The sequence below is a fragment of the Tachysurus vachellii genome, chromosome 25 (assembly GCF_030014155.1).
Source record: "Tachysurus vachellii isolate PV-2020 chromosome 25, HZAU_Pvac_v1, whole genome shotgun sequence".
Taxonomy (NCBI): Eukaryota; Metazoa; Chordata; class Actinopteri; order Siluriformes; family Bagridae; genus Tachysurus; species Tachysurus vachellii.
Window position 1 is genome coordinate 2960001 of NC_083484.1, and position 25485 is coordinate 2985485.

A 25485-nucleotide genomic window follows, 5' to 3' on the forward strand; every position below is an offset into this window, starting at 1 on the left:
TGATGTGATAATGGGATGATGTTGATGTAAAAACTGTTTTTTTAAACATTTATTTAAAATTTATGGAGCCTTAGTTGTAACAGTTAAAGATTCCCAATCCAGAAAGGTCTGGACAGTGAACTTGTGATCTATAAAATGCTGTGTTTTTAAAGTGAGAGAGAGCGAGAGAGAGAGATAGAGATAGAGACAGAGGGACAGAGAGAGACAGAGAGGGTTTTAATTGCAGCTTTAATGTAATTGAAAACAGGAGCTTGTCTTTGTTCCACAAAATTAAATCTAAAAACTATAAACCGTTAAAATGCACAATGTTTTGTGCTTTAATAAATTAAACATAGGTTTAGTTGGAAAATTGCTGTGATATAACAGAATGACACGCTCCAGACCTGCTGTTATACAAAAATAATGCACTTTAGGGAGGTAGCCACGCATCATGAATAAAATGCAATGTGCTTTGTCAGTCTGTATTTTTTATCGCCGTGTTTTTCACGGCTTAAAGGCATACTCTTGATTTAACACCTGAAACTTTCAAGAGCAAACAGGTAATCTCAAACAGCATGTAGTAATCTCAATAACTGTCAAAAAAAGCCATTTAAATATTCGTTGGCCTGGATTCGGGTTTACAGGAGTGATTAGAGTGCACAGGGCTGGAGTTCAAATGTTTGGAGTTTCACTGGTGATATATGGAAGCCTTTTTCTGAATATGAATTTTAAAGTTGCTTGGGTGACTTTAGTTGACTTTAGCACTCCACTGTGCTCAATCTTACACCATTTACGTCTTTCAAAGTCAACCTTAGGTTTTTGTTTTTTTTTTTCACGGACGTTCATCTCTTCCTCCTATCACTAGCCGAGACAATACAGCAAATGATTAACTCCAGCACACATTTGTCATCATAGCTGCATTAAGAGTGTCTCTGCTTTTCTTCATTTTTTGGCCCAGCTAGTGTTAAGTGCTTGGTCAGGAACACTGAAGCAGAGCACACCCAGTTTTAACATTTCCACTGGTACGTAGTTGACATCATTATGACAGTTCACACAAAACCCTGATTAATTATGTTACTGTATATAAGAGAAAAACTAACTGAACTGTTCCTGCAGGATATCACACCAAATGTTTGGTCATTAAAAACAAGATGTCATCAGATTCTCATTGTCAATTTATAGTAACATTTTCCTGCCTTTCAATTTGTTCTGGATAAATAACCGTTATACAAACACACTTGTTTTTTTTTAATGTTCCCTATTAAGTAAACTTTATTTTATTCACTCAAAAAAAACAACAACTACATCCTCACTCAATGAGGAGGTTTAGCTTAAAGAACAGGAAGCTATGACATGTGAGTTCAGTCTGGAGGTGAAACAATAAAGCTGTTTAACTATGACTCATGCAGCCTGATTTTAGATGTAATCTCAATCCTGTCCTGTTCTTTGAGTATTATCAGAGACTGTAGCATGGAGGAAGTACTTAAGAGTTGTAAAAGCCAGAAACAGCATGTAGAATGAAAGAAGTTTGAATCCAGTTCAACTTATAAGGTTTTCACATCACAGTTTATTTGAAGTTTTAATCTGACGCATCTCTTCGTATTGATCATTAAATTACATTTGGATCAAAGAAAATGTCAAATCTTCGACTGATTCATTCCATCACTGAAAAGAACACAAGAAAACATTCCAACACTGATTCAGTTCAGTAGAAGACATTGTCCAGAACCGGACTGATTCAGTTCAGCAGAAGAAGACATTGTCCAGAACCGGACTGAATCAGTTCAGCAGAAGACATTGTAAAAAACAAGATTGATTCAGTTCAGAAAAAGACATTGTCCAAAACAAGACTGATTCAGTTCAGCAGAAGACATTGTCCAGAACTGGACTGATTTAGTTCAGCAGAAGACATTGTCCAAAACAAGACTGATTCAGTTCAGCAGAAGACATTGTCCAGAACTGGACTGATTCAGTTCAGTAGATGACATTGTCCAGAGCTGGAATGATTCAGTTCAGCAGAAGACATTGTCCAGAGCTGGAATGATTCAGTTCAGCAGAAAACATTGTCCAGAACAAGACTGATTTAGTAGAATACATTGTCCAGTACTGTCTCAATTCTAAAGAAATTCAGAACAGTGTTCAGCTAGAATCTGACTTGTTTCAAAAGAGAACATTGTAAGGATCAGGACTACTTCAGCTCAAAAAGAAGATATTGTATAGAACTGGACTGATTCGATTCAGTAAAGGACTTTGCACCGGACAACTCCGATTATTTTCAATTCTTTTCACTCTTTTCACCTGGATTAATTTTGGATAAACTCATTGTTCGGAACACTAATTCGCACAACTAATTCTCTTCAGTAGCAGATATTGACACAGGATATGTTTAGTTTAGAAAACTAAGCTTCTGGTTTATCTTCTGGATGCACTGTACAAACAACAAAACACATTTCTGGTTGTGTTTGTGTATATAGATGTTTAGTGTTGATTACATCCATCACTCTGTCTCTGTCACTCAGGTAATCTCTCCAAGACTTGCACAGCAGAAGGCTGGACTGAGGTGCACCCCATAATGATTGCTGTGAATTGTGGTTACAATCTCAATGGCACCGTCGATGACGTAAGTCTGAGTTGAATGTAACACTTCTTTTTTTTTTCTCTAAAGTGAGTGGCTTTAGAAAACATATATTAGAAAAATGACCAAAAACTCCTTAACACAAGTTTCACCTTTGCCTTTAGAAGCTTGAGATCTTATGTTCGAGAGAACGCACACACACAGCATGGAAACCATTTCTTTTTCTTCATAATCATTGCCATATCATGAACCCTCACCTCAGGAGCTGAGTTTTAATATTGTTTCATTGTGACTCAGCAGTGCATCTCCTGCTCTTTAGCTGTCTGTCACTCTCCTGGCACAGACCAAAGTGGCACATTAGGCTCAATTACACCGAGCACTTGACATCAAAGCATTTTAAAGAAACCTACCAAGACTGCCAGGTCCTCAGTGGTGAACCATCTCATAGATTCTAAACAGCACTGTGATGAGAGAATCTAATGACCTTTTCATGCCTCAACCATTTTTTATACATACTGATATATTGAACCATCTTTGTACACCTATAATGCCCACCTTCAACCCATGATGAACCATTGACCATTGATGACTTCGCTCTCGTTCTACAGGGCAAAAGCATGTAGGGGTTACAAAAAGAGACAGACAAGTTTTTAGAGAAAATGTACGTCACATGCTTTTAAACATAACTATTTAGATATCGTTTTGAGTATGTTATAGTATAGGACTTTCCATGTGGGATTGGTGCACTGTTTTTTAGAAGTGTCCACAGCATAACAGACTACAGCCTAGGTCATTTAAAAACTATTACATTAAAGCTTACATTTCACACAAGATGAATCGTATAGCTCTTCTGCACACAGGGGAAATAATTACACATTTATTCCGAAATAGGAAAGAAGGGCCTTGAGGAAGAAAATGCTAGGAAGGCGTATTGAATGATGGATGAAGATCATAGTGGTATCTCAGGCTACAGCAGGAGAAAGGCTGTCATTTTTTTTATGACAGATAAACATGTTCTGACCCTGCTATTATCACTGGAGTTGACTTCATGGTCTGATTTAAAAACAATCACCTGCTGAACATTACTTTTTTTTTATTATTAGAATTGTTGTCTTTTCAATAAATGACATCCACCATAGCTTACTGAAGGCTGAGCATAACTCAAAAAAAAAAAATGAAAGCTATTATTCAATTATGTGAACAAACTTAAAAGTAAAGTGTTGAATTAGTTGAACCAACCTCATCGACTGGCGTCCATCTTCTATCTATCCTATCTGAGTAATAAAATGGCTGCAGTTTCATTTAGTGGCTAATTTAGTGAAGCCAGATACATTCTTACATGAAATAAGCCAAAAACTGACAGCACCATAAGATATGTACCATAAAATAATATTTTTTCCTAAGCTGATACTTGTGATATGTCTAAATTTATAAGTATTGTTGAGAAAATCCAGTTTTAATGTACACTTGATTTATAATGCACTGTACGTTGTTTTCAATTCTCTTTTAAGGATAATTTCTTCCGGTCAATTAAGATTGGTTACACCATCGGACACAGCGTTTCACTCATCTCTCTGACCACGGCCATAATCATACTGTGCATCTTCAGGTATGGAATTACTTTCAAACGCTGAACAAATCATAATATGCATAATCTTATGTGATGGTTTCCTCATTGATTTCTAATCAATAGTGTGATAATTACTCTTCTCTGACTTGCTGAATAAAACAGCAGACAATTATGTGTAGTCTACATCGTAAACTTCACAAGCTGATGATTTAAAGCTGAAAATAACGTCTGCACAAAATAAACGTTATAAAAAGTAAAAGTAAAAATAATCCCTTGATAATCCCCTGACTAGTTACACCCATCTCAGTGGAGTAGCAGATAGATTCCTGACAGGTTGAGATTATTTTTAACATTTGTACCTTAAACATTACACAAGTTCCACTGTGGTTTAAAATGACATGAAGGATACATCTGCAATGCTGTATACAAGGGTTGCATCGTTTTTCTTCTGCTCTGTTCTGTACTTTCACAAACTTGCTTCAAGATTATAAAACCACAAACACTTTTCTGAGGTTAGAAGACTCACATTTTGAGAACACATACCAAATTAGTTACTGTGGCTTTAAACCAGATTTCCCAGCTCAGTCAATTGTAACGTTGTCTTTATCACTGCCAGTGCAGGGCCGGGAGGCTAACGCAGCCTTAACATGTCACTGATCAGCAAAATGGTGAGTTTGCGTGGCCTACAGGGAGATTTTAAAGATAAATTTGCAAAACACTGTTTATCGTGTCTCCCGGCTCATCACCTAGACACTACAGAGTGACGGTTTTCATTCCAGGCTCTCATTTTGATGATTAGGTTTGAGCTGTGTAATTTAACACAACAATGCTGAACTACAGCTGCGTTGGAGGAGATTACACGCCCCAACAAAGCTGTAAATGCGATCATTCGCAGATTTGGTTTAACATGCAGAATACTGCGTGTTGTTGTAGGACCTCATTGCGTTAATTTGTCCACAGAGAAATATTTGGTGGGCTTTTAAGAACACTATTTAAAGACAGTAAAAATGATCCAGTATGCACTGATTTGAATTTGTGTGCTTTTATGTGTGCTTTTATTTACATCACTATGCCAGGTTTTTTTGTGTAGGTTTAGTAGGGCAAATAAAGAAAACATAAGGGATAAATACACATATATACAACATTGCAGAAGGATAATCCATATTCAGAATCCATGACACAAGGAAGAGTGGGAAAAAAAACTGGAAACAATCTATGTTGGACACAATAATAAGAATTTGCAACAAGAAACAAGAAGGAATAAATAACCAAACCAAATCTCCAAACCTAGTCAGAGAGTTTATGTTCAGGAATAAATATATATTACTAAAAATGCAAGGACAGCAAAGCAGGTTTGTGCAATGTGTGGGTAATTATATTATGAATATTACATAATATAATTACATAATTATAACATAATATATAATAATAACATAGTCCTGCTGTTATTTTAGCATTACTATAAAACACAGGAGCCTGACACTTCTGTTCCATTAATACCAGTTTAGCTTTTTTCATACATTTTTTCAGAATGAAATACATAATTTCGTCGTAGCTCTCTACACCCAATTCCTGTGTAGAGTATGTGTTTACAGGATGATTCATCCCTGCCCTTTTTCATACTGGTGACTTGGAAGGACACCGAATGTTCTGTAATGAAGAACCCCAGTGATATTTGAGAGCTATAAATATAAGGCATGATCATTGTACAATATACACAGTCTCCGAACAGCCCACCACTCCATACTAGTAATTGGTTGCAGTTCGCTAGCCTGAATTCGGGTTTACAGGAGTGATTAGTGTGCACAGGGCTGCAGTTCAAGAGTTTGGAGCTTGTGGAACTCTCATAAGGCTTATTTGAACCGTATTTGTTTTAAACAGGGAAGAGGCAGGGTCGTTCGTGCCATATGGATTGGAATCTGTTTTCCTTTATCCTCCTAACAAATTCCTGCCAAAATATCTCAGACAAACTCAAATCTGGGCTGATAATTTAAGAGTTCACATAAACATCTCAGGGATTATACAAGCAGATGTTGCCACACCACACGGCGATAAATAATTACAGCAACCAAAATAACAGCTGCGATAGAGTCTTAACATTTTTAGTTCCGGTTGTATTATTGCTTTCACTGAGAGATTTTTATAAGAAGAAAAAAAAATGAAAAAGAAAGAATATGATCCTGCAGGTTGATTTAATCAGGCCAGTATAGTGAAAGCCACTGGAAGCCTAAAAGTCTCTCTGTGTAAGTGCGAAAACCACAATATCATGATAATAGTTTATAGTTTAGATATAGTCTATAAGTAAATCATGGTCCAGTTATGCGTTAATATCATCCTAATATCATCATTGTAAAAGAAAATCTCTAGAAACTAATTTACCCCACAAGAGTTTTGTTACAGAGGAGACAACAGGACCCATTCACCCATTTACAATTCACATCCTAAAACGATTTTATTCTTACTGTATATCTGCCTTGATCACAACATAAATCAGCACATTAAGCTTGAAGTACTCTTACGACTCTGCAGCAGAACAGATAATAGTCTGCAATTTTATAGCTTTCTATTTAAATTTGGATAGTGAACACTCTTGTCCTGGTAAAAGGCCAAACAAGTGCAAGAAGATGAATCCAGCTTTAATATCCTCTATCTCTGAGCCAAGCTAATCTTTTTAGACTGCAAATTATAAAATCTAATCAAGGTACCAGTGTTTAATTTGCACCGTAGGGTTTCTTACTTTAAGTGTGTTATATTAGGAAATGTTTTATCACTTTGTCTTGGCTTTTATAACATTTGCAGCTAGTATAATTAACGGAATATAAATTACGATGGCAAACAATGACAAAATATTTATTTTGTTAACTGTATGAACTGTTTATGTCTTTGGTATTATGTAATATTTTATAACAGGCTTTAATTTCATAATAACTTTGGCGTTCAAGTTCTCTGTATGTTTTGTATTTCAGAGTTGATCGACAACCTGTGTATTTTATGTGCTCAATATTATTTTAACTTTCTTAACAATTCATAAAGTAGTATCTTTACTTCAGCAGCATGGTATTAGGATGAACAGTGAGGTTTCTGTAACATTTCAGATTTATGTCTGAATCATGTTTAACTCCTTGGATTTATTTTCAGGAAACTTCATTGCACAAGGAATTATATTCACATGCACCTGTTTGTGGCCTTCATCTTGAAAGCCATCGCTGTATTCATTAAAGATGTTGTCCTCTATGACATCATTCAGGAATCAGACAACTGCTCCACTGGCTCTGTAAGTACTTCACACCATTTCCTACATCCAGCCAACTGCGGTCACCAAACTCTTGCAGCAATTCTTACTTGCATTTTCATTCAGTTTCATTCAATTTCAGTGATTAATGATATGTTCATCTGAAAGATACTGTATATGATAAAGAGGAATTTGTAAATATTGTTGTTTCTACAGTAACCCTTCCTTTACTAGCAATTCCAGTTACACGACTTTACAAGGTTAATAACCGTTGTAATAAAGGTTACAACCGTTGTATACGGTTGTTTAAATATTCTATATCATGTCAATTCATTTGAGGTTGTGCTGCAATCAGTCGTATTATAAATTTTAAGTCTGGTTTAAAACCTTTTTAGTATTTCAGACTGATTTTATACAGACCTACCTTTTTTATTTTAAGCATGAAAATATGCGGAAAAACTTTCCGCTTTACTGCAAATATTTGAAAAGATTGTTTATTTTAATAATTCTGCATGAAAGCTGCTTTATTAATCGTCTCGTCCGGCTCTCATTAATTTTCCCCTGGCTTGATTGCCGTATTAAATTCCACTTAATTCCACTTATGCGAGTCAGCATCAGAGTCGAGTTTGGGACACTGACACCACAACATCACACAAACAAGCTGTATTTAGACATTTGTCACAATATTTAACATTGAAACTGCATTTGTAAACAGCCTCTTAAAGATGGCTGCCAGCACAGAGCAAGTTTCACAGGAGATCCGTGAGAGGATTCGGGTACTTTATGTGGATCTCTGAAATAAACAAACTTGACGGAGGAAACATTATCCCTCAAAAGCCTGTCCAAGCAGTTCTCTTCAATTTACCAGATATGGTAGATAAAGTGAGAGGGAGGATAATAATGTGAGAGATAAATAGAGTGATAAATAAAGTGAGAGCAAGGCCAAATACGAGCTGTATTCAATATTGTAGAACGCCTGTGATTGTTATCACTTTATAGCACTTTACAGTAAGTGTCATTCACTCACCATGTCAAAAACATGCATCCTGGAAAACCTCAAAATATACGTTTGCAGTTACTGTACGAATCACTGACCCTGGAGGCTCCTTCCAAAAATGTGAACAAATAAATGCCTCTTCACAGGAAATACAAACAACAATTAGACACCGTACAAGTCCCCGTGTACGTTGTTACTATAGAAACTATTATATATTATAAGAAGTGCATTAACATAAACCCTGCAGCCAGAACTACTGTCAGATCTGTTATAGAAAATGAATAACCTTCTGACCAATCAGGCTCAAGTATAACGTGGTATAAATTCAGTTAGTGAACAGGGAATATTATTAAGAGAATTAAATATCAGAGAATTGGCAGGTTACAGGTTACGTGTTGAACTATCAGTGCCTCAAACGTTAAGCCTGGAGCTCAGGATGACGACAGATCATTACCAAAAAAGTATTATAAAATAATCCATTATGCGGTGATTTGCTGCATAGGGTCATATTAAGCACATGATAAAAACCGTGTTTTCACCCTGTTCGTGGCCTCGCCTCCAGCCAAAGCTTTTTAAATCCATTTCAGGAAAAGGACCTAAAGCAGGAGGCCATGTTTCAGCTAGGCTTTTGGAGCAATTTTAGATGATGCGGGTGCATTAGAACTACAGACAGAGCCCATTTGTATCACGTTCTCTATGCAGAAAGCATCAATCAGTTTCCACACTCCAAACCCCAGAGTGTTCTGTTTTTCTGGTAAAAAGTTTTTTACACTGCCATGTGAGAGATTCATTATGGAAACAGGAATGAAGCTTAGAGCTGTGGGGGTGTTTGAGTGCTTGTCTGATTCGGCTCGATTCGCAGCACCTCAGGGAGAGAGAATTAGAGACATTTGTTCTGACTAAAAAATAATTCAGGGCAGAAATCACAGGGCATGTCCAACAGTGTTTAGGAGACTTCTGTTGTGGAGTTGGGCTTGGTCTCATTTGTAATTCTGAATTTTGTAGAACAAAGTTGAGACTCATCATGAATTCATTCCATATACTGTATAAGCTGTCGGCACTGCGTCTCAATGTCCTCAACCTGTTGCTCATGTTTTGATTTTGTGTTTCTGCTCTCTGATGTCTGTTTCCTGTAACCTGCCACAGTTTTGCAGACCTTTTGGTTCTGCAGGTCTGTTTTGTTGTTTGTTTTCTCCTGAACCGGCTTCCATTATGTTACTTATACAGGGCTGTAACAAACATCAACCAGGGAAACACAGCACAAAGGAAAAGATAAAAAAAAAAGCAGGATATTGGGATGTTGTCTGCATGATAAGGGACAACAACAGATTTAGCCCAAAATATTTCTCACATGTCTCTCCAAAGTATCAGCAGACTGGGAGTTAAAGCATTTCCTTAGCTCTTCTGTTCCAGACCAAATTTTAAAGAAATGAATGTTAACACATAGGAGCGACTTACAGCTAGGTAGTCTTAAAGCTCTAAATCCTCTTCTTATCTTCTTCACTAATAAATTCATTTTTATGCTAAAACAAGCAAAATCCCAGTGACACCTTCCTCACAATAAAGCCCTCCGCTGGCATTAATCACTTCTTTTCCCCACCGCAGAGTTTGTTTAGTAATTAGTCAGAGCACAGTTGGAAGCTTGATTGATTTGTAAATGAGCTTTTTGAAATTGTCACCTAATGAAACCGAAACGTCATCTTTTTTTTTTTTTCCTTTTTTAAACTAATTACTTAAATACTCTCGATTGTGTGATAGGTAATTCTGAAGATTTCTTTTATTCTTCGTCGCTGTACCGGGCAGACGATTATGGAAATATTTTTACATTTGACCGTACTCATGCACCAACAACAAATCGAATGAATACCAATACATTTGATCAACAAATAAAGCTAATAGGAATAATTTGCCTACACGTTTGTGTTGCTTTGAACATAACAATGCAAATCCTATCTCCATTTTTTAGTTTGATGTGGCATATGTAAGCAGATTAGAAGTTAAAATGTTTTTTAGGTTGTTTTCTTTTATGTATAGTTAACAACTTACTTAAGAATTTAAAAGTTTGATTATTTAAAAGAATTTAAAAGTTTGATTATTATTTACTTTGATTATTTTCAGGTCGGCTGCAAAGCCGTCATCATTTTCTTCCAGTATTGCATTATGGCGAGTTTCTTCTGGCTCCTGGTTGAAGGCTTGTACCTGCACGCCCTATTGGCTGTCTCGTTCTTCTCAGAGAGGAAATACTTCTGGTGGTACATCTTGATTGGCTGGGGTGGGTAGCCAACACATGACTCTGTTTGTGATGAGGGACACTTTTGAACAGCAGTGTTTTGAAATGCATCACGATGGCAGCTCTGTTCTTTTGAACAGGTTTGAACGAGTATTAGATATATGTATATTTTGAAATACACAGCATCGTTCCTTTCATGGACCTTATGCTTTAAAATCTGAAGCACTATTCGTACAGTTGTCCATTATGTAAAGTTTTTGGGGAATGTCTGTAGTAATTAGCTTCAGTTCTCACAGGCTGAGTGATCTTTATATAATTTTAGAGATATTAACCGTGTAAAGTGACATGGAAGTGACTGCATACAACTCTTTTTTATTAATAATGGATTATTTTGACATTTATTAGAAGCTTTTGTTGGCCTCGTGGCTTTTTATTAATACTGTAGGTCACCATACATGACGTAACACAGCGGTAGGACGCTACCTGAAACATTCTTTTTTAAACCACATCTATATTTTTATTGTTCTGCTTTTTAAATAAAGCTAATCCTCGGTTTTGTTTTGGTCTCAGCAGGAGGTAATAAAAAGGGTGAATGCTGCTAGAGGTTTTTTCACACTCTTATTTCCCACATGATTTAATGGAATCTTTACCAACACAGCAATTTTTATTACTGGGGTTGTTTTTACTGGCCATTTTTGTACAAGGTAAAATACACACAGTCTGTAAAAGTTACTGACCTGATGTGTTTGTGGAGATCTAAAATCTCAGAGAAACCTAATTGAACCTTTCAAGAGCATTATATTATATAATATTACAATAATCGACATCTCCCCATGCCTTCTTCTGTGAAAAATCATTAAAGATTCGATTAAGTAGAAATAAAATTCTCCACAGATGACCAGCTTATCAGTCTTCAGCAGTTTGTCCACCACTGAAATAAGTCTCTACATCTCATTGCAGTTAGCCTTTAATTGATTTGCAAATTATCGTAGCCTCTTAGCTTTTTTATGTGAACACACATATATGTGGAAAGAGTAGCATCAGTATGTTGTTATTTGTTTTTTTTTCTGTGTGTTGGTTAATGCAAGTTATACGGTTAAACTGCTTTGTCCATAAGTTTGTGTATACAGTGTTTTACTTAAACCTCATGCAAATTAGTGCATATTTAAATATCCCTTTCCATTGTAATTTTTTGTTTAGCTTGAGAGCTCTGGCTTATACACCTGAGTCCTCTTTAAAAAGTTTTCAGGAAAATACCTGAAATCTTCTGTGCATTTTTTTTCTTCCCGGTTGTAGGAGGGCCACTGATTTTCATCACAGCCTGGAGCTTTGCCAAAGCCTATTTCGATGATGTCGGGTATGTTACATTCATAAAACACCACAGACTAAAAAAAATAAGGTTAAATTCTCCTACAGGGTTAAACCTAAAGCTAATTCACACTGAGAAACTCGCAGCAAGTTACTAATTCAACACTGGTAACACTGAGTGCCTCTAGAAATTATAGCCTATAGTTGAAAAACTCTGAGGTTATGTTAAATCCTCCATTAAATGTTTTCTCTTCTCTATCTCTAGGTGCTGGGATATTATAGAAAACTCAGACCCGTTCTGGTGGATCATCAAAACACCTATATTAGCTTCTATACTGGTAAGATTACACATTTTCAAAGTTGGAGTAAAAAAGAAATTTATGGCTGATACAAACGTTATATAGTGACCTTGATGGTAAAAACTGAATAACCTGAAGGTGTATTTTATATTGAATAATCTGTCTGTGGGGGGCACGGTGGATTAGTGGTTACCACGTTCGCTTCACACCTCCAGGGTTGGGGGTTTGATTCCCGCCTCCGCCTTGTGTGTGTGGAGTTTGCATGTTCTCCCCGTGCCTCGGGGGTTTCCTCCGGGTACTCCAGTTTCCTCCCCCGGTCCAAAGACATGCATGGTAGGTTGATTGGCATTGCTGGAAAATTGTCCGTAGTGTGTGATTGCGTGAGTGAATGAGAGTGTGTGTGTGCCCTGTGATGGGTTTATCCTGCCTTGTTGCCCGATGACGCCTGAGATAGGCACAGGCTCCCCGTGACCCGAGATAGTTCGGATAAGCGGTAGGAAATGAGTGAGAGATGAGAGAGTAATCTGTCTGTGAGCTACATAGCTGATAATCTCAGTGTATTGTCACCTTATCCTCGTGTATTAGAGTAAGAGCCGTCTAATTTACTTCCATATTTCCCTTAGGACAAAAATATGAAACTGTTTATTGATTTCAGTGCAGCAGTAATGGTAGCCAAGACCCAATTGGATTTCTATAGTGCACTGTGTCTGAAAAACACAGAATTAAGTTTGTAGTGATTTAAAGTCATTTTTGGTCCATACATAACTTAAATAGCAGGTTTGTACAACAGTACAACTAATTTAGTAGGAAATACTAAATGTGTGTGTGTGTGATTAGCATCAATTAGTGGCTTATATACACTACATGGGCAAAGGTTTGTGGAACCCTGACCATCATACCCGTATAATCATCTTAACCTTGTTGAACATCCTATTCCACATTTGGACCCTCTTTGCTGGTACACTAACCTCCACTCTTCTGGGAAGGTTTTTAATTTTCTAGTTTTGCATCATATAAAAAAAAAATTTCACAAAGCTTCACATTTTGTGGTAACACTTTGAATAAGATCCATGTATGTGTGAGAATCAGGTGTCCACATACATTTGGCCATATAGACTATATAGGATATGTATAAGGCTACAATAACCATGGATAGCAGAAAAGCATCTCAGAATGCAGCCAAACACGTATCATGTACTGCAATGGCCAATCAGTCCTACTGAGCCCCAAAACAAGACGTCAACTGCCATAGCAAGCTGACAAAATCACCGGATATTGACTGAAAATATTGACCATTTGCTAAGTTTCTGTGACCTCGCCATGTTTACAATAGTTTGAACTGAATAAGAAAGCAGGACATGTCCTCAAATGGACAGGGCATTAAAGATGAATCTACTGTTCCTGACAGCAGGAGAAATGTGATACCATTAGGATTCACTTTGCAAGAAAATTTGTCACATCACCGCTGAACTTTGAGAATATTTTAGAAAAAAGCGTTAGAGATTTTAAGACCCGTATGTAAAGTAAAAGATGAGGAGCAGGATATTTTACTATCATTTATTTTGGCACTAATAACATTTCCATGCACAATAAAAGCTTTTAACTACATTCATCTCCCCTGCAGGGGAGGAGAGAAGGGGACTGTGGAGGGATGCGCATGGCCACCGTTGGAAAATCTGTTTCCCTAGTTAAATGTTTATGCAAATTTTATGATGTCTGGGATTTGCGCTCTCCAGCAAGCATGTGATTTGTGGCTGTAACAAACAAGGATAAAGTAGACACTTCTCACCTCCACCCACTCACTCATTTCCTCGTCAAAGTGCAGCAGAGAAACAGCTGCTCTGTGCACATCACACGTTTGAGGTTTCCACAAACATTATTGAACAAGAGTCCATTAGTCCTGTTTTCTCTCTGTATGGCCTGTGGTTTGGGCTTCTTGTGTCTCTGCTAATAGGATGCAGCTTTAGTTTTTTTATGGTTTTTTTTTTTTTTTTTGAGACAAACCAACACATTGTGCTTTGGGTAATAAATTAGTTTTATGGTGTATCATCAATTATGGGACCTGGCGCTGAGTAAAAGAGCACACAAATCATGCTGTTGTTTTTTTCTCCAATGACAGATGAACTTCATCCTGTTCATTTGTATCATACGCATACTGCGGCAGAAGATCAACTGCCCCGACATCGGGAGAAATGAATCAAATCAATATTCGTGAGTGTCTTATTCACTGTCACAACTTTTTCGTTAATGTGTTTTTTGTGTTTTTTCAGGTTCACAGAATGTGTGTTTATTTTAAGCAGTTTTTTTTTCTCCAAAGAGCCACAATGTACACAGTATTATGAAGTACGTAGAAAGCATTTTATCTCATGTAATTTTAATGCAAGGCACAAGAAGAAAGACATTTGAGTCCTTCCTCAGTGGCCAGCGGCGAAGCGAAGTTGTCTGCATTAGAGCCTCATCTCCGTAAATGTCAGTGGATCGTGCCAGATATACTCACGTGACTTAATGTCCTTTGTCCTCACGTAGCTTTATATGAAGCAGGACGAGTCTGTCTCAAAGCCCTTACGGTTTCATCCCATCATTGCTCTTGTTCTTATTCTGTTTTGTGATGACACTTGATTTTCACATGTTTGAAAAAAATGAAAAAAAAAAAAATAATAATCTTCACCCAAAGCTGTTTGTGGTCTGTCGCTCTGCAGGAGGCTTGCTAAATCTACACTGTTGTTGATTCCACTCTTTGGGATAAACTTCATCATATTTGCATTCATACCGGAACACATCAAAACGGAGCTGAGGCTGGTGTTCGACCTCATCCTGGGTTCCTTCCAGGTATGGCCTCAGAGTCCAGGCTTTTTTTCACCAAGGGTTTTGAAAGGAATGATCTAAATTAATGAGTTAAAGTGGAAAAAAACAAATCATGCCAGGTTGCTTATTGCTAGAACCATCTGAAGACTCTGCACAGATTCAGTATCTCAATGGCACACACATTGGCTGTCTTTCAACCAAGCTTGTTTCCTGATTTCACCCTCTGTTTCTGTTCTAACTAAGCTTCTCAGCAGAAGGCATAATTGCGTGATTTAGGCAGCGCCTCCAGGGTGTCGCAGTCTGAGAGACCATGATGTGTCAACTTTCCTTATTGTCTGCTGCATGAGTCAGAGAGGAATGGCTTCCCACATGCTAATTATGCTGTCACAGTCACGTTCCACAAATAAACGAACCGACAGGCATCCCTAGTCGTACTTCTCCATGTAATTAATGTGTAAAATTCCTAGGAGGCCGTGTTCAATGAATGAGCATGTAAAAATCCTGTGTCTATATAAGATATCTGTATATGTGTATATCTGTATATAAGATATCTCTACTTACAGGGCTTTGTGGTGGCTGTCCTCTACTGCTTTTTGAATGGAGAGGTGGGTAGCTCTTAAAGGTTTTGGGCTCCTTATAAATATCATTGCAAGCAATCCATTATTGAAATATCCTGCAATCATATGTGTATTGTAAATAACTGCAAGTTTTGATTGGTAATGTCTTATTCTTATAGCTTTACCTTGCCTTTTAACCTTAATGAGGCACATTTTAATCCATGTTATAGAGCAATTTCCTAACTGAAAATTTCCTCTTTCCTTCACAAACTACAGAAAGTAGTTGTGAAAATCTACACACTCATTTTCACAATCTCATCCTGACCATTGTCTCTTTGATGTTGCTCAGGTTCAGGCTGAGATCAAGAGGAAGTGGAGAAGGTGGCATATGGAGAGGTTCCTGGGCTCCGACACTAAGTACCAGCACCCGTCTATGGGCAGCAACGGCAACAACTTTGCCACTCAGATCTCCATGCTGACGAGATGCAGCCCTAAAACTCAGCGAGCCTCCACCTACCATGAAGACTCCTCCATCACCATATAGCTCAGCAGAGTCACCTGAAACAGGACAATAATCATCTGTAGATCCACTCATGCTGTGTGTTGTGTGCATCAGGATATGAGCGCAAGATTCTGTGACTTTCCTCTCGATTCAGATGGAACGAGGGTACCACAAGCACTACACATCACATTCTCTAGAGATATGAGCTACATACTGTATGGCTCAGAGGTATAATAACAACAGAAATTAACGTTTATACATATATATATATATATATATATATATATATATATATATATATATATATATATATATATATATATATATATATATACCATGTTCATTATATATTTAGTCACAGGTGCATAAATCTGCATTATTAATCCTTTAAGTGATACCTTTTCAGAGACCTTTTGTGGATATGTTTGTTAGGCAGAAACCACAAAACCTTTCGTAAAGTGTTTTATTTAATTTTTTATTATTTTACTGCATTGCTCAGTTTTGGAGAGCAAAACAACATTTTGTGTTGTTTTTTTTTTAGAGAAATGAATGAAAATGAGACATTTGTGTGTAGTAATGCAGTACAGTATACAATACAACATTTTACATTATTATTGGCCATTTTTTTTATTCCCACATTATATGCTGCTTTTGCACATTTGTTTCCTACCAGGACTAAATAATCATTAATGAAGAAAAACTCTCCATCAGATCAAGACTCATAACCTCACTGCTGCTTCATCAATATAATCAGACACTTAAGTACGTGGAGTTACTTCTCCACTTCGTTCTTGTGTAAATGATCATAAATGTGTCGTGCTTGCGGTATCCTCTGTGTTGTACAGCAGTGTTTCTCAAATCTGCTCCATCAACTGCACTAATCTGCACTTTTTTTGTGTTTCCCACTGAAATGCATCCTGTTTATTTAATTACACAACATATTTAATAATCACATTAGGGAACAAACCTTTTGCACACTTAAATGACACTCAAATCTCTTCTGTCAACATTAGCAAAGTGCATTATAGGCACAACTTTATCTAACACGACACTTTTCAGATATAGTATAGACTCAGTGGCAAAAATGGCTCGACCTTGTGTATTATGGGTATCCCAAGACTATATAAGATTGAAAAGTAATCATTATGATGCATTATGAAGTTAAGCCTATGCAGAGATCATTTAAGATGGAAAAACTGATGGACGACTTGCATATGGAAATATGGCCGGCTTAAATGTTAAAGTTAGAGTAAGAAATATTATATATTTGGTCATAATTAATTGTAAGGTGAAATAAACAAAAGGGTTTTGCAGCAAATAAACTCTTAAAAATAGGTTTCTTCTTTTTATCACTACCTCAGGTAAGAACACGCAGTACATACATTAGTAAATATCAGCTTATAAATTAACCTGGTGTCAGGAAGTTATTCTCTCTCGGTCCATTTGTTCCTTGTTAAATGAAGGTACATGTTTTTACTCATTTTTATTATACAGAAATATCTGTCACTGTGCAACATCATTGTGCAAACACAAGCTTTTAGTGTAATTGCCTCCTGAAGGAGGGAGACTGGTCATGATTCATTTAAGAATAGACTACAGCCTGGTGTATATTATAAATGAATAGACAATAGGATTGATTTCTAGTGTTTGGGATATAACCATTACTTTGTTAAGTCTGTTAAAGGAGGAAACACAATAAAATGTGCTTTAGCAGCAAGACAAGAAAACACTGTTGTATAAACAGGATTTGGATTAAATTTACTAAAATTAATTTACTCATCGGAGGAAACAGCACTGTCTAGATCATAGAGAAGGCGTTTATTTCTCTGCTGGGACTTGTCTTTATTTTTATTTTCATTTTTTTTATGCGAACAAATAACGAAAACGATCCAAAGCGGATTGTTGACTATCCAAAATCTAAATGGAGATACACTGTAGAGAGAAAATGTGACATTTCCCCCAGACACTTTGCATATTTTGTGGATGATTTTCCAAACTACACAGTATTTGTATATTATCTGTGTGTGGGTGTGTGTGTGTGCGTGTGCGTGTGTGTGTGTGTGTGAGAGAGAGAGAGATTGAGACAGATAAAAAGAGAAAGAAACAAGTGTAATGTATTTGTAAGCTGAATGCCCTTCTCTGCACTATCATTATCTTCCCCAATAGACACCATTCCTTGTCATACAAACAGAGTCTGTGTTCTTTGCGATTATGTTAGCGTTGGTTTATCACTAAAACCAGTAGCGTGACGGGATGTTTTTACAGCTCAACGTCGGATCCCATTCAGCGATAAACGGTTAGCGCAACCTGGAAGTTAACATCCAAGTAAAACTGGATCTGACAATAACAGATCCAAATTGGAATGTTGATTATAAATCTACACAGGATTAGAATAACCGTATATATGTCTGTCTATGCTACAATAAACCATAGAGGTGACATTGCTGTATGTTTAAGATGGTTCTCATCTCACGGCCTATCCTGTCTGTTCTTATATGTTTCTAGAAAACAGAAGAGAAAGTCCAAACCACATGCTGTACATAAAGCACACACTAAAAGAACATTGACTAGCATTGTATTTGAAGGCTAACTACATGCATTAACCCTAATAACATCATCAAAAAATAAAGCATGTGTACATATGGAAGGCTTGGATCAGTAGTCAACTGATTTAAATTTGAGATCATAAAACCATTTTGAACTTGAACCGAACTGACATGTTGATCCTAACTTTTTTTTGTATGTCTAATCCAACTATGCACATCCTCAAGTCATTTCATTACTTTACAAATAACATTTTGCTGATATACTGTCAATTATCTGACATAATCCTGATCTACGAAATGCATTATTTAGTTCTGAATAATGTGTCATTTTCGTCAGACAATTCTTCCTTTATTTAATTTTTAATACACAATAAATACTAACACAAGCCTTGTATACATATGTACCTATGTATTAGTAAATATCATTCAGTGCTTATGGACGTGATAAGAAATCCATATATTATCCATATAGCCTTCAAATAAAGTGTTTAATGTATGTAGAAGGTTTGAGTATCACTGTCTTAAAGAACCGGTGTCACCTCTGAGCTCATCCTTAACACAATAATGAAGTTATTATATACAGTAGTGTGGTATTGTCTTTCTGCTTTGATTGTGGCTTTGCGGTAACTTAGTGACTTATTTGATGTAAAGTAAATTATTTCAGTTAAGGAAATTTTAGTTCAGGTCACCAACACCAGCTTAGTTACAATAATTGCTGAGAATCACTAATATATATATTATTATTTTTTTTTTTTTTTTTTTTTTTAGTTATTGTTCTAAAGCCGTTGTGTGAAAGTACAGTATACAATAACTGGACTTACAGTTTAATTTTTCGGACGATTTGTAAGAAATGATTTAATGATAAATTACTGTCCTAAAGTGTTTATCACTGTTTAAACAACACAAACGACCTCTCATTCATTGCCAAGAAGAATGTATGCCCTCACAAAGTATAATGTGGATTTTGTCTGTGTCGAGCGTTAGTTTGATTTAGTTACGATATACTTTGTGTATTTGGCCGTGTAAATTTCATCACAAAAAGGCCAAAAATTGCCAAAAGTTTCCATCTGTGGTTCTGTACAGGTTTTCATTAAGATTAGTAAAAAGTTATTAAACAGGCTTTTTTAGCAGTGTACCATTTATACACATAAACAGCAGAAGAACTGAATACCGTGTGTGTTAGTCTGTGTTTGTGAGTTTTAGTGCATTATGCATGCTGCACATGCAATATCCAGTACACAACACATCACAGCCACTATAGTACAAATTTATCCAACAATATGTGAAGAGTTTGATTATTTTTGTACTTTAATCTTGTGCTCACTTGTATTGTTGCTGTATGGTATTTTTGTAAGATTAAAAGCAAAATATTCCACTTCTGTTTTACGGTGTTTACCACTATACCGTCGCCTACTACTTGAATTATTGTACTCTGTACTATTACTACATGTGCAATGTGTGTATTAACTGTAACTAAAATTACAGTAACAGACCTTAAAATGTACAAGAGTAATTGTATTTATTTATTTGTTTATTTATTTGTTTAACACCTCAACATGTCAGAGCGTGTGTTTCATTGCAAATCAGCAAAGTCTAATATTTTTTTCTCTTGCTTTCAAGATGCCATAAGCTTTGTACAGGTCTATATGATCCAAAGAGTGCTTTATTCACAGGACTGCATTCTGCTGTTCCTCAGTGGCTAGACTTGCTGATTATATTGTGTGAAGATCATATTCAGGTACGAATCATTTGCTAGAGGCTATAAGAACATAGTGCAGATGTGTAAAAACATAACTATTAAGATAAGGAAGAAGGCACTCTGATTGAGCGATACACTAAAAGACTGAAAGTTAACTGTTTTTGATTGTTTTTCTTCTATTTTGGATTGTAGAATATACTTTGATTTTAGGAGCTGGTAAAGCTGTGGAATTCTTGCCTCACTAGTACAGAAGATACCTTTAATGGTGGATATTGCTGATGGAAGAGGAACAGCTACAGTATATCTCCATCTGATGCCACAGCAACAACCTCTACATCTAAAGGTCACCATCATCTGTCTCTCAAACATCACCTTGTGAACACCTTGAATCAGCTTTGTTTTGGGAGGTAAACCTAACTGGAGTAGGATAAAGGAAAGGCTCTAGTGATCAGGCCATCAGCATACATGCTGTAGCACTCGCCAGCTTCACAAAAGTCATGCACCAAACCTGTCATGTTTCATTCTTATATGTCCTGATCAAATCACCAGTTTAATCACAAATAGTACAATGGAACCCTGCCTCCATTTCATAAGATTTATAGATCTGCATTGGGCTTGCTGATATCTCAATGACATATTGCATGTGCATCTTGGAAGTTCATCACAAATAAATTCATTCCTCACCTTAAACATTCCATAATTCTTAGGAATCTACGAATCCATTTTGTTACTTAGAAAGAGATACCATTCAAAATGTTCAGCAGGATCAAGGCTATATGTTCAGACTATGTTGGCAATCAAACTGGTGACTGAGAATTGATTGCTGGTTGGATGATACCCTTCATTCAGAACCCATAAATTTAATGAATGCTATAGAAGTGCATCCAAATTATTTAGTTAGAATTCAGTCATTTATGATCCCTGGGCCAGTTGACAAGACCACCGGGATTTTGTTCTTGTTCCTGCTCAGGCATTATGGCATCAGGCCAAGACTTCCAGCCTGCTCCTTAGAACCTCATTTGGTCTTTTGTGAGTCCATCACTCATTGACTCATTGACACAGTCTGAGTATCACCATGAGATTGGTGTTTGGGTAACATCATGACACCTTTACTGTATATACACTAAAACAATACAACTGGTGGAACATTTACATATTGTAAGGATCATTAGGATAACATCACTGCCTTTTAACCTATAGGAATTGCCCTTAGATTAGACAAGCTTTCAGGGCTTTTGAACATGACTCAAACACATTTGAATGCAGTGAGGTCCTTGGATGCATGAAACAGCTTGTGTCTTGTTTCATTCCACTCTTTAATGAAGCAGCATTGTTACCCGCTGTCCTTGGAGTCAATTCTACATTCAGGTGACCTTTCAGTTTTCCAGGATAAGAGAAATGGTGACGCACTGCAAAATGAATAAGAGAAAAGAAGCCTGCAGTATATTTTTAACCATTTCACATGAAGGGAAAAAGGTCAGAATTTCAAAAACATACTGCCTTCATGAAAGCACATCATGTGTTGTTCTTAAGAGCCACTCCAAAGCTGAAACTGGTGTCCTGCCTTAAAGCATGTTGCAGTATTGATGTAGGATGAAACATTTATGCAGCAAAGAGCTGTATGAGGCAACTTCCTCTGTTCAACAAGTCTCTGCGATTGACCGAATCAATAAATATGTATCACTAAATATCTACTGTTTTATGTTTTCAACATCCTGGCATACTGAAAACCTAACAAATGATGACTAGAACAGAGACGAACCATGATCACTGTTGAACGAAGATAACTTTTTTAATACAATTTAAGTCAATTAAATACAATTTTAAACTCATTACTTACTCCCACCTCACTCTCGGCTGAATCCATCGTTCCACAATTTTTCATCTCAGTTCACTACGAATGATTCATATAGTGTGTGACATCGGTCACCTTCAGGGTTTGCCAGGCCTGGGTTTATAGGTGAATCGATGAGATCACAGGCTGATATTGTCTGTGCAGTGTACTGTAGTAGTTGTGATTGTTTTACACCTCCTATGGACAAGGCTAACTTGGCTATTACTTTCTTTGATTTATTCCCAAAAGTGATACCATGAATATATTTGGCGTGAGTTGTCACATCTTGCTGGACAAGAACAACCTGTATCCAAGGAAGAAAGTGTATTGCTTTATTCCTGTACTTTCGTTTCAAAACTATATTTTAACCATAACTCTGTATTTATCTGTTTTTACTCTCTGTAGCCGGCCGTTCACACAAAACGTCTTGAAAATATACGAGCTTAAAATGTCTCCTACATATAATTGGGACAAGATACTGTAGGGCACACATACTTTTGTCATCACATGACATGTAATACTGCTAAATATTAGTTTAAAGTTCATTTCCTTTTAGGATCAGTGTGAAAATCAGATCATATTTTCAAAACATTTTCTCACTAACTGTAATGCCTTTCTGCTACTGGCTACGTTAAACAGTTTCTTATGAATACCACATTTGATTAGGTTTGGCGAAGGCAACGATCCAAACCTATTACCTTTGCTTTCATGAGGTGAGAAAATGTTTCCATTTAAATTCAGTTCCTACAGACCAAAAGCAGAAATGCTGCTTGGTTTAGTGCATAACAAATTTTGTAAAATTAAACTTCCCTTGGTGGAACTTTGAACTTATTCACCCTCATTAAATATAAAAATAAGGAGGTCACACATACTGATAAATTATTATATTTCAAGCAATCTAAAAAAAAAAAAAAAAGCTTGACAAACTAGATGGAGGTGGAAATAATGATCTGCGGACATGGACAATATTCATGAATTCTAACAGTCATGTGGAAAAAGTATTGACCTTTAAATATTTGCTCCGATATTCTGCATTTGTGTGTCAGTATTTCGTTTATTTCATTTTAGTAACTGCTGTATCTTGGACAGTGGATTCTCAGTGGATCCAGTCCCAGGATGTGAAGTGGGAATAAACCCTGGATGGGATTCTGGTCCATTGCAGAACATCCAGCAATTTTTCATTACTTTAATCATTTTAAAACAAATTCTTATATGATTTTTTTTATTTGTGGAGACAAAGGATGTTCACAAAAGACATGTTCAGTCCTCCCCTTTACTCTTCTTAACAGGATACTAAATTTTTTTGAAAGATGTAAAAAGATGGAGAGTTATTTTCAGCATTGCTAGTACTGATTAGACTCTAATTAGCATAATCTATTAAGAGAAGATTAAAGCCGTTGCTGTAACAAGCAGACTAACACTTCTTCTCAGGCATCAGTGCTTTTTGCAGCTATGACCAGACAAGTCAATCTTGATCATACTTATCTACTGGCAGACGGTGTATTCAGCAGTCTTTTCTTTCATTCGCGTAATTCGTGGAATATCCGTCCATCTTTAAACTTCAGCTTTACCCTCATTAAATATGCATAAAATTGATCTTTAAATATGCAGAAATATGCTAATTTGTCCTCATGGCTATTATAAAAAATGTATGAATGCTGTTAATGTCGATTAACCTTCCTACCAAAGAAACCAAATGTGAATAATACAGAATACAGATACAATAAGATACACAAAGTACACCGTACCACTGAGCTGCTAAATTCTCTGTTCTGATTGGTGGGAAGTTGTTGCTTAATTTACTCTTAACAGCAGAATTGATCAAGGGTTTATATTATTGTACTAGTTCGAACACACTGTTGTTTCTATAGTGACGGCTCATTCAAGGGAACTTGCATAGCGGACGCTCCACATAATCTGTGCCTAATAATGAACTCGTTTAAAAACGTGCTATTTACCAAACAAAAACATGTAATAATTGATTACTACAATTACATTCACTTTAAAGAAAGTCGTTGTGTTTCAGTCACCGTCAGTCATATTAAGTTTGTTTAAGGTCTGCTTAGGATTTCATAAATAGAAAAAAAGTGAACCTAATTAGGAGAAGCACTGAATTCATTAACAAATCAATTAAAAATGGGTTTTAAATGTCACTGTAGCAAGCAGCAGGAACATTATTCTCAGAGGCTCCCGGTTTAGCCGCTTCGTTCCGTCGGCCTTTGTCGCACTCGTATGATCTGCGATCTCATTAGCTTTTCTTAGATTTTTGTCTTTGCAAAGCATCGTTTGTAGTCGAGCATCAGTGAGCTGTTGGGTTTTGTGTTCTGACTTACTGTCCTTTGCTTCATGGTCATGGATTTGCCCTTGGTCACTGTGTCTGCTGCTACTACTGACTTTTCCTTTAGATGTTGTCATAATGCCCGGGTGAACAATTTTAAAATCACTTTAGTATCCATTCAATTATCTCAGCTCAGTTAGCAGCTACAGAATCATGTCTGCACCAAATGTCCTGATTCATTTTTCTGATTATACAGTCATCTAAACTCCACTGCTGCATGTAATAGATCCTCACAACTCCATAATATTACAGTTGTTAAATTGCTAAATTTGAGGTGAAGCTGAAAAGCTTGGCTTAGTACGCTTGGCTGTGTATCCTGTGTTAGCGGTGAGATATTCACATTGCAATTGCTCAGCCATCGCTATTGTTCTACCAGCCTAAATGTCTCGAAGCTGTACAGTAGCATCTTTATTGTTCTGAAGCCTCACTGCACCCGATCAGCTGCTTACTCCCGACTAAAGACCGTAACTGCTGGAAAAATCACACCCAAAGGATAGAAGGTGAAAAGTGGAAACATTTTTAATGGATTTAGGTGCTGGATTTTTTCCAAGGTGGAGAATTTCACGGTGCTGAAGATCAAACGCATGCAGAACTTATCGATGACAGACTTTAGCTTCACGCTCATCAGGGGTAGAAAGAACATCATTCATCCCTCTCCTGCAGCCACTACATATAACTGAGTCATAATGTAAAAACGCTCTTGCTCAGCAGGATATCTGGCTACCTGCTAATCCTGATACCATCCACTAAAAGTGTTTGTCTGTTGACGTAGCTGCTCTGTAAAACTTTTAATCTGCCTGTTTCTCCCACTTGCATCGAGCCTGCCTTTAGCCGCACGCTGGGGATAAATGACGTGTTTGGAATTCAGCTCAGCATGGCGTCAGCATGGGTGGTGAACCAAAGCAATAGATTAAATGCATAACCAGTGCGTGACAGGTCCAGAGTGAGTCATTTTGATTAAATTGGGTGACTCACTTCACCGTATTAAACTCCCAGCAGCACTACACTTCAGTG

At 36.7% G+C, this 25485-nt stretch overlaps 1 protein-coding gene across 1 annotated transcript in view; it reads left to right on the plus strand.

The window, feature by feature from the left end:
• The window catches only part of vipr1b (vasoactive intestinal peptide receptor 1b), a 34744-nt gene extending 18451 nt beyond the window's left edge, over positions 1-16293 (plus strand). The window contains exons 4-13 of the mRNA XM_060861439.1: positions 2499-2599; positions 4066-4163; positions 7263-7398; positions 10472-10625; positions 11880-11940; positions 12157-12229; positions 14310-14401; positions 14890-15019; positions 15559-15600; positions 15902-16293. Coding sequence (XP_060717422.1) covers positions 2499-2599; positions 4066-4163; positions 7263-7398; positions 10472-10625; positions 11880-11940; positions 12157-12229; positions 14310-14401; positions 14890-15019; positions 15559-15600; positions 15902-16096 — 1082 coding nt within the window. The 3' untranslated portion in view covers positions 16097-16293. The remainder of the gene's footprint in view (positions 1-2498; positions 2600-4065; positions 4164-7262; positions 7399-10471; positions 10626-11879; positions 11941-12156; positions 12230-14309; positions 14402-14889; positions 15020-15558; positions 15601-15901) is intronic.
• Positions 16294-25485: the final 9192 nt, after the last annotated feature.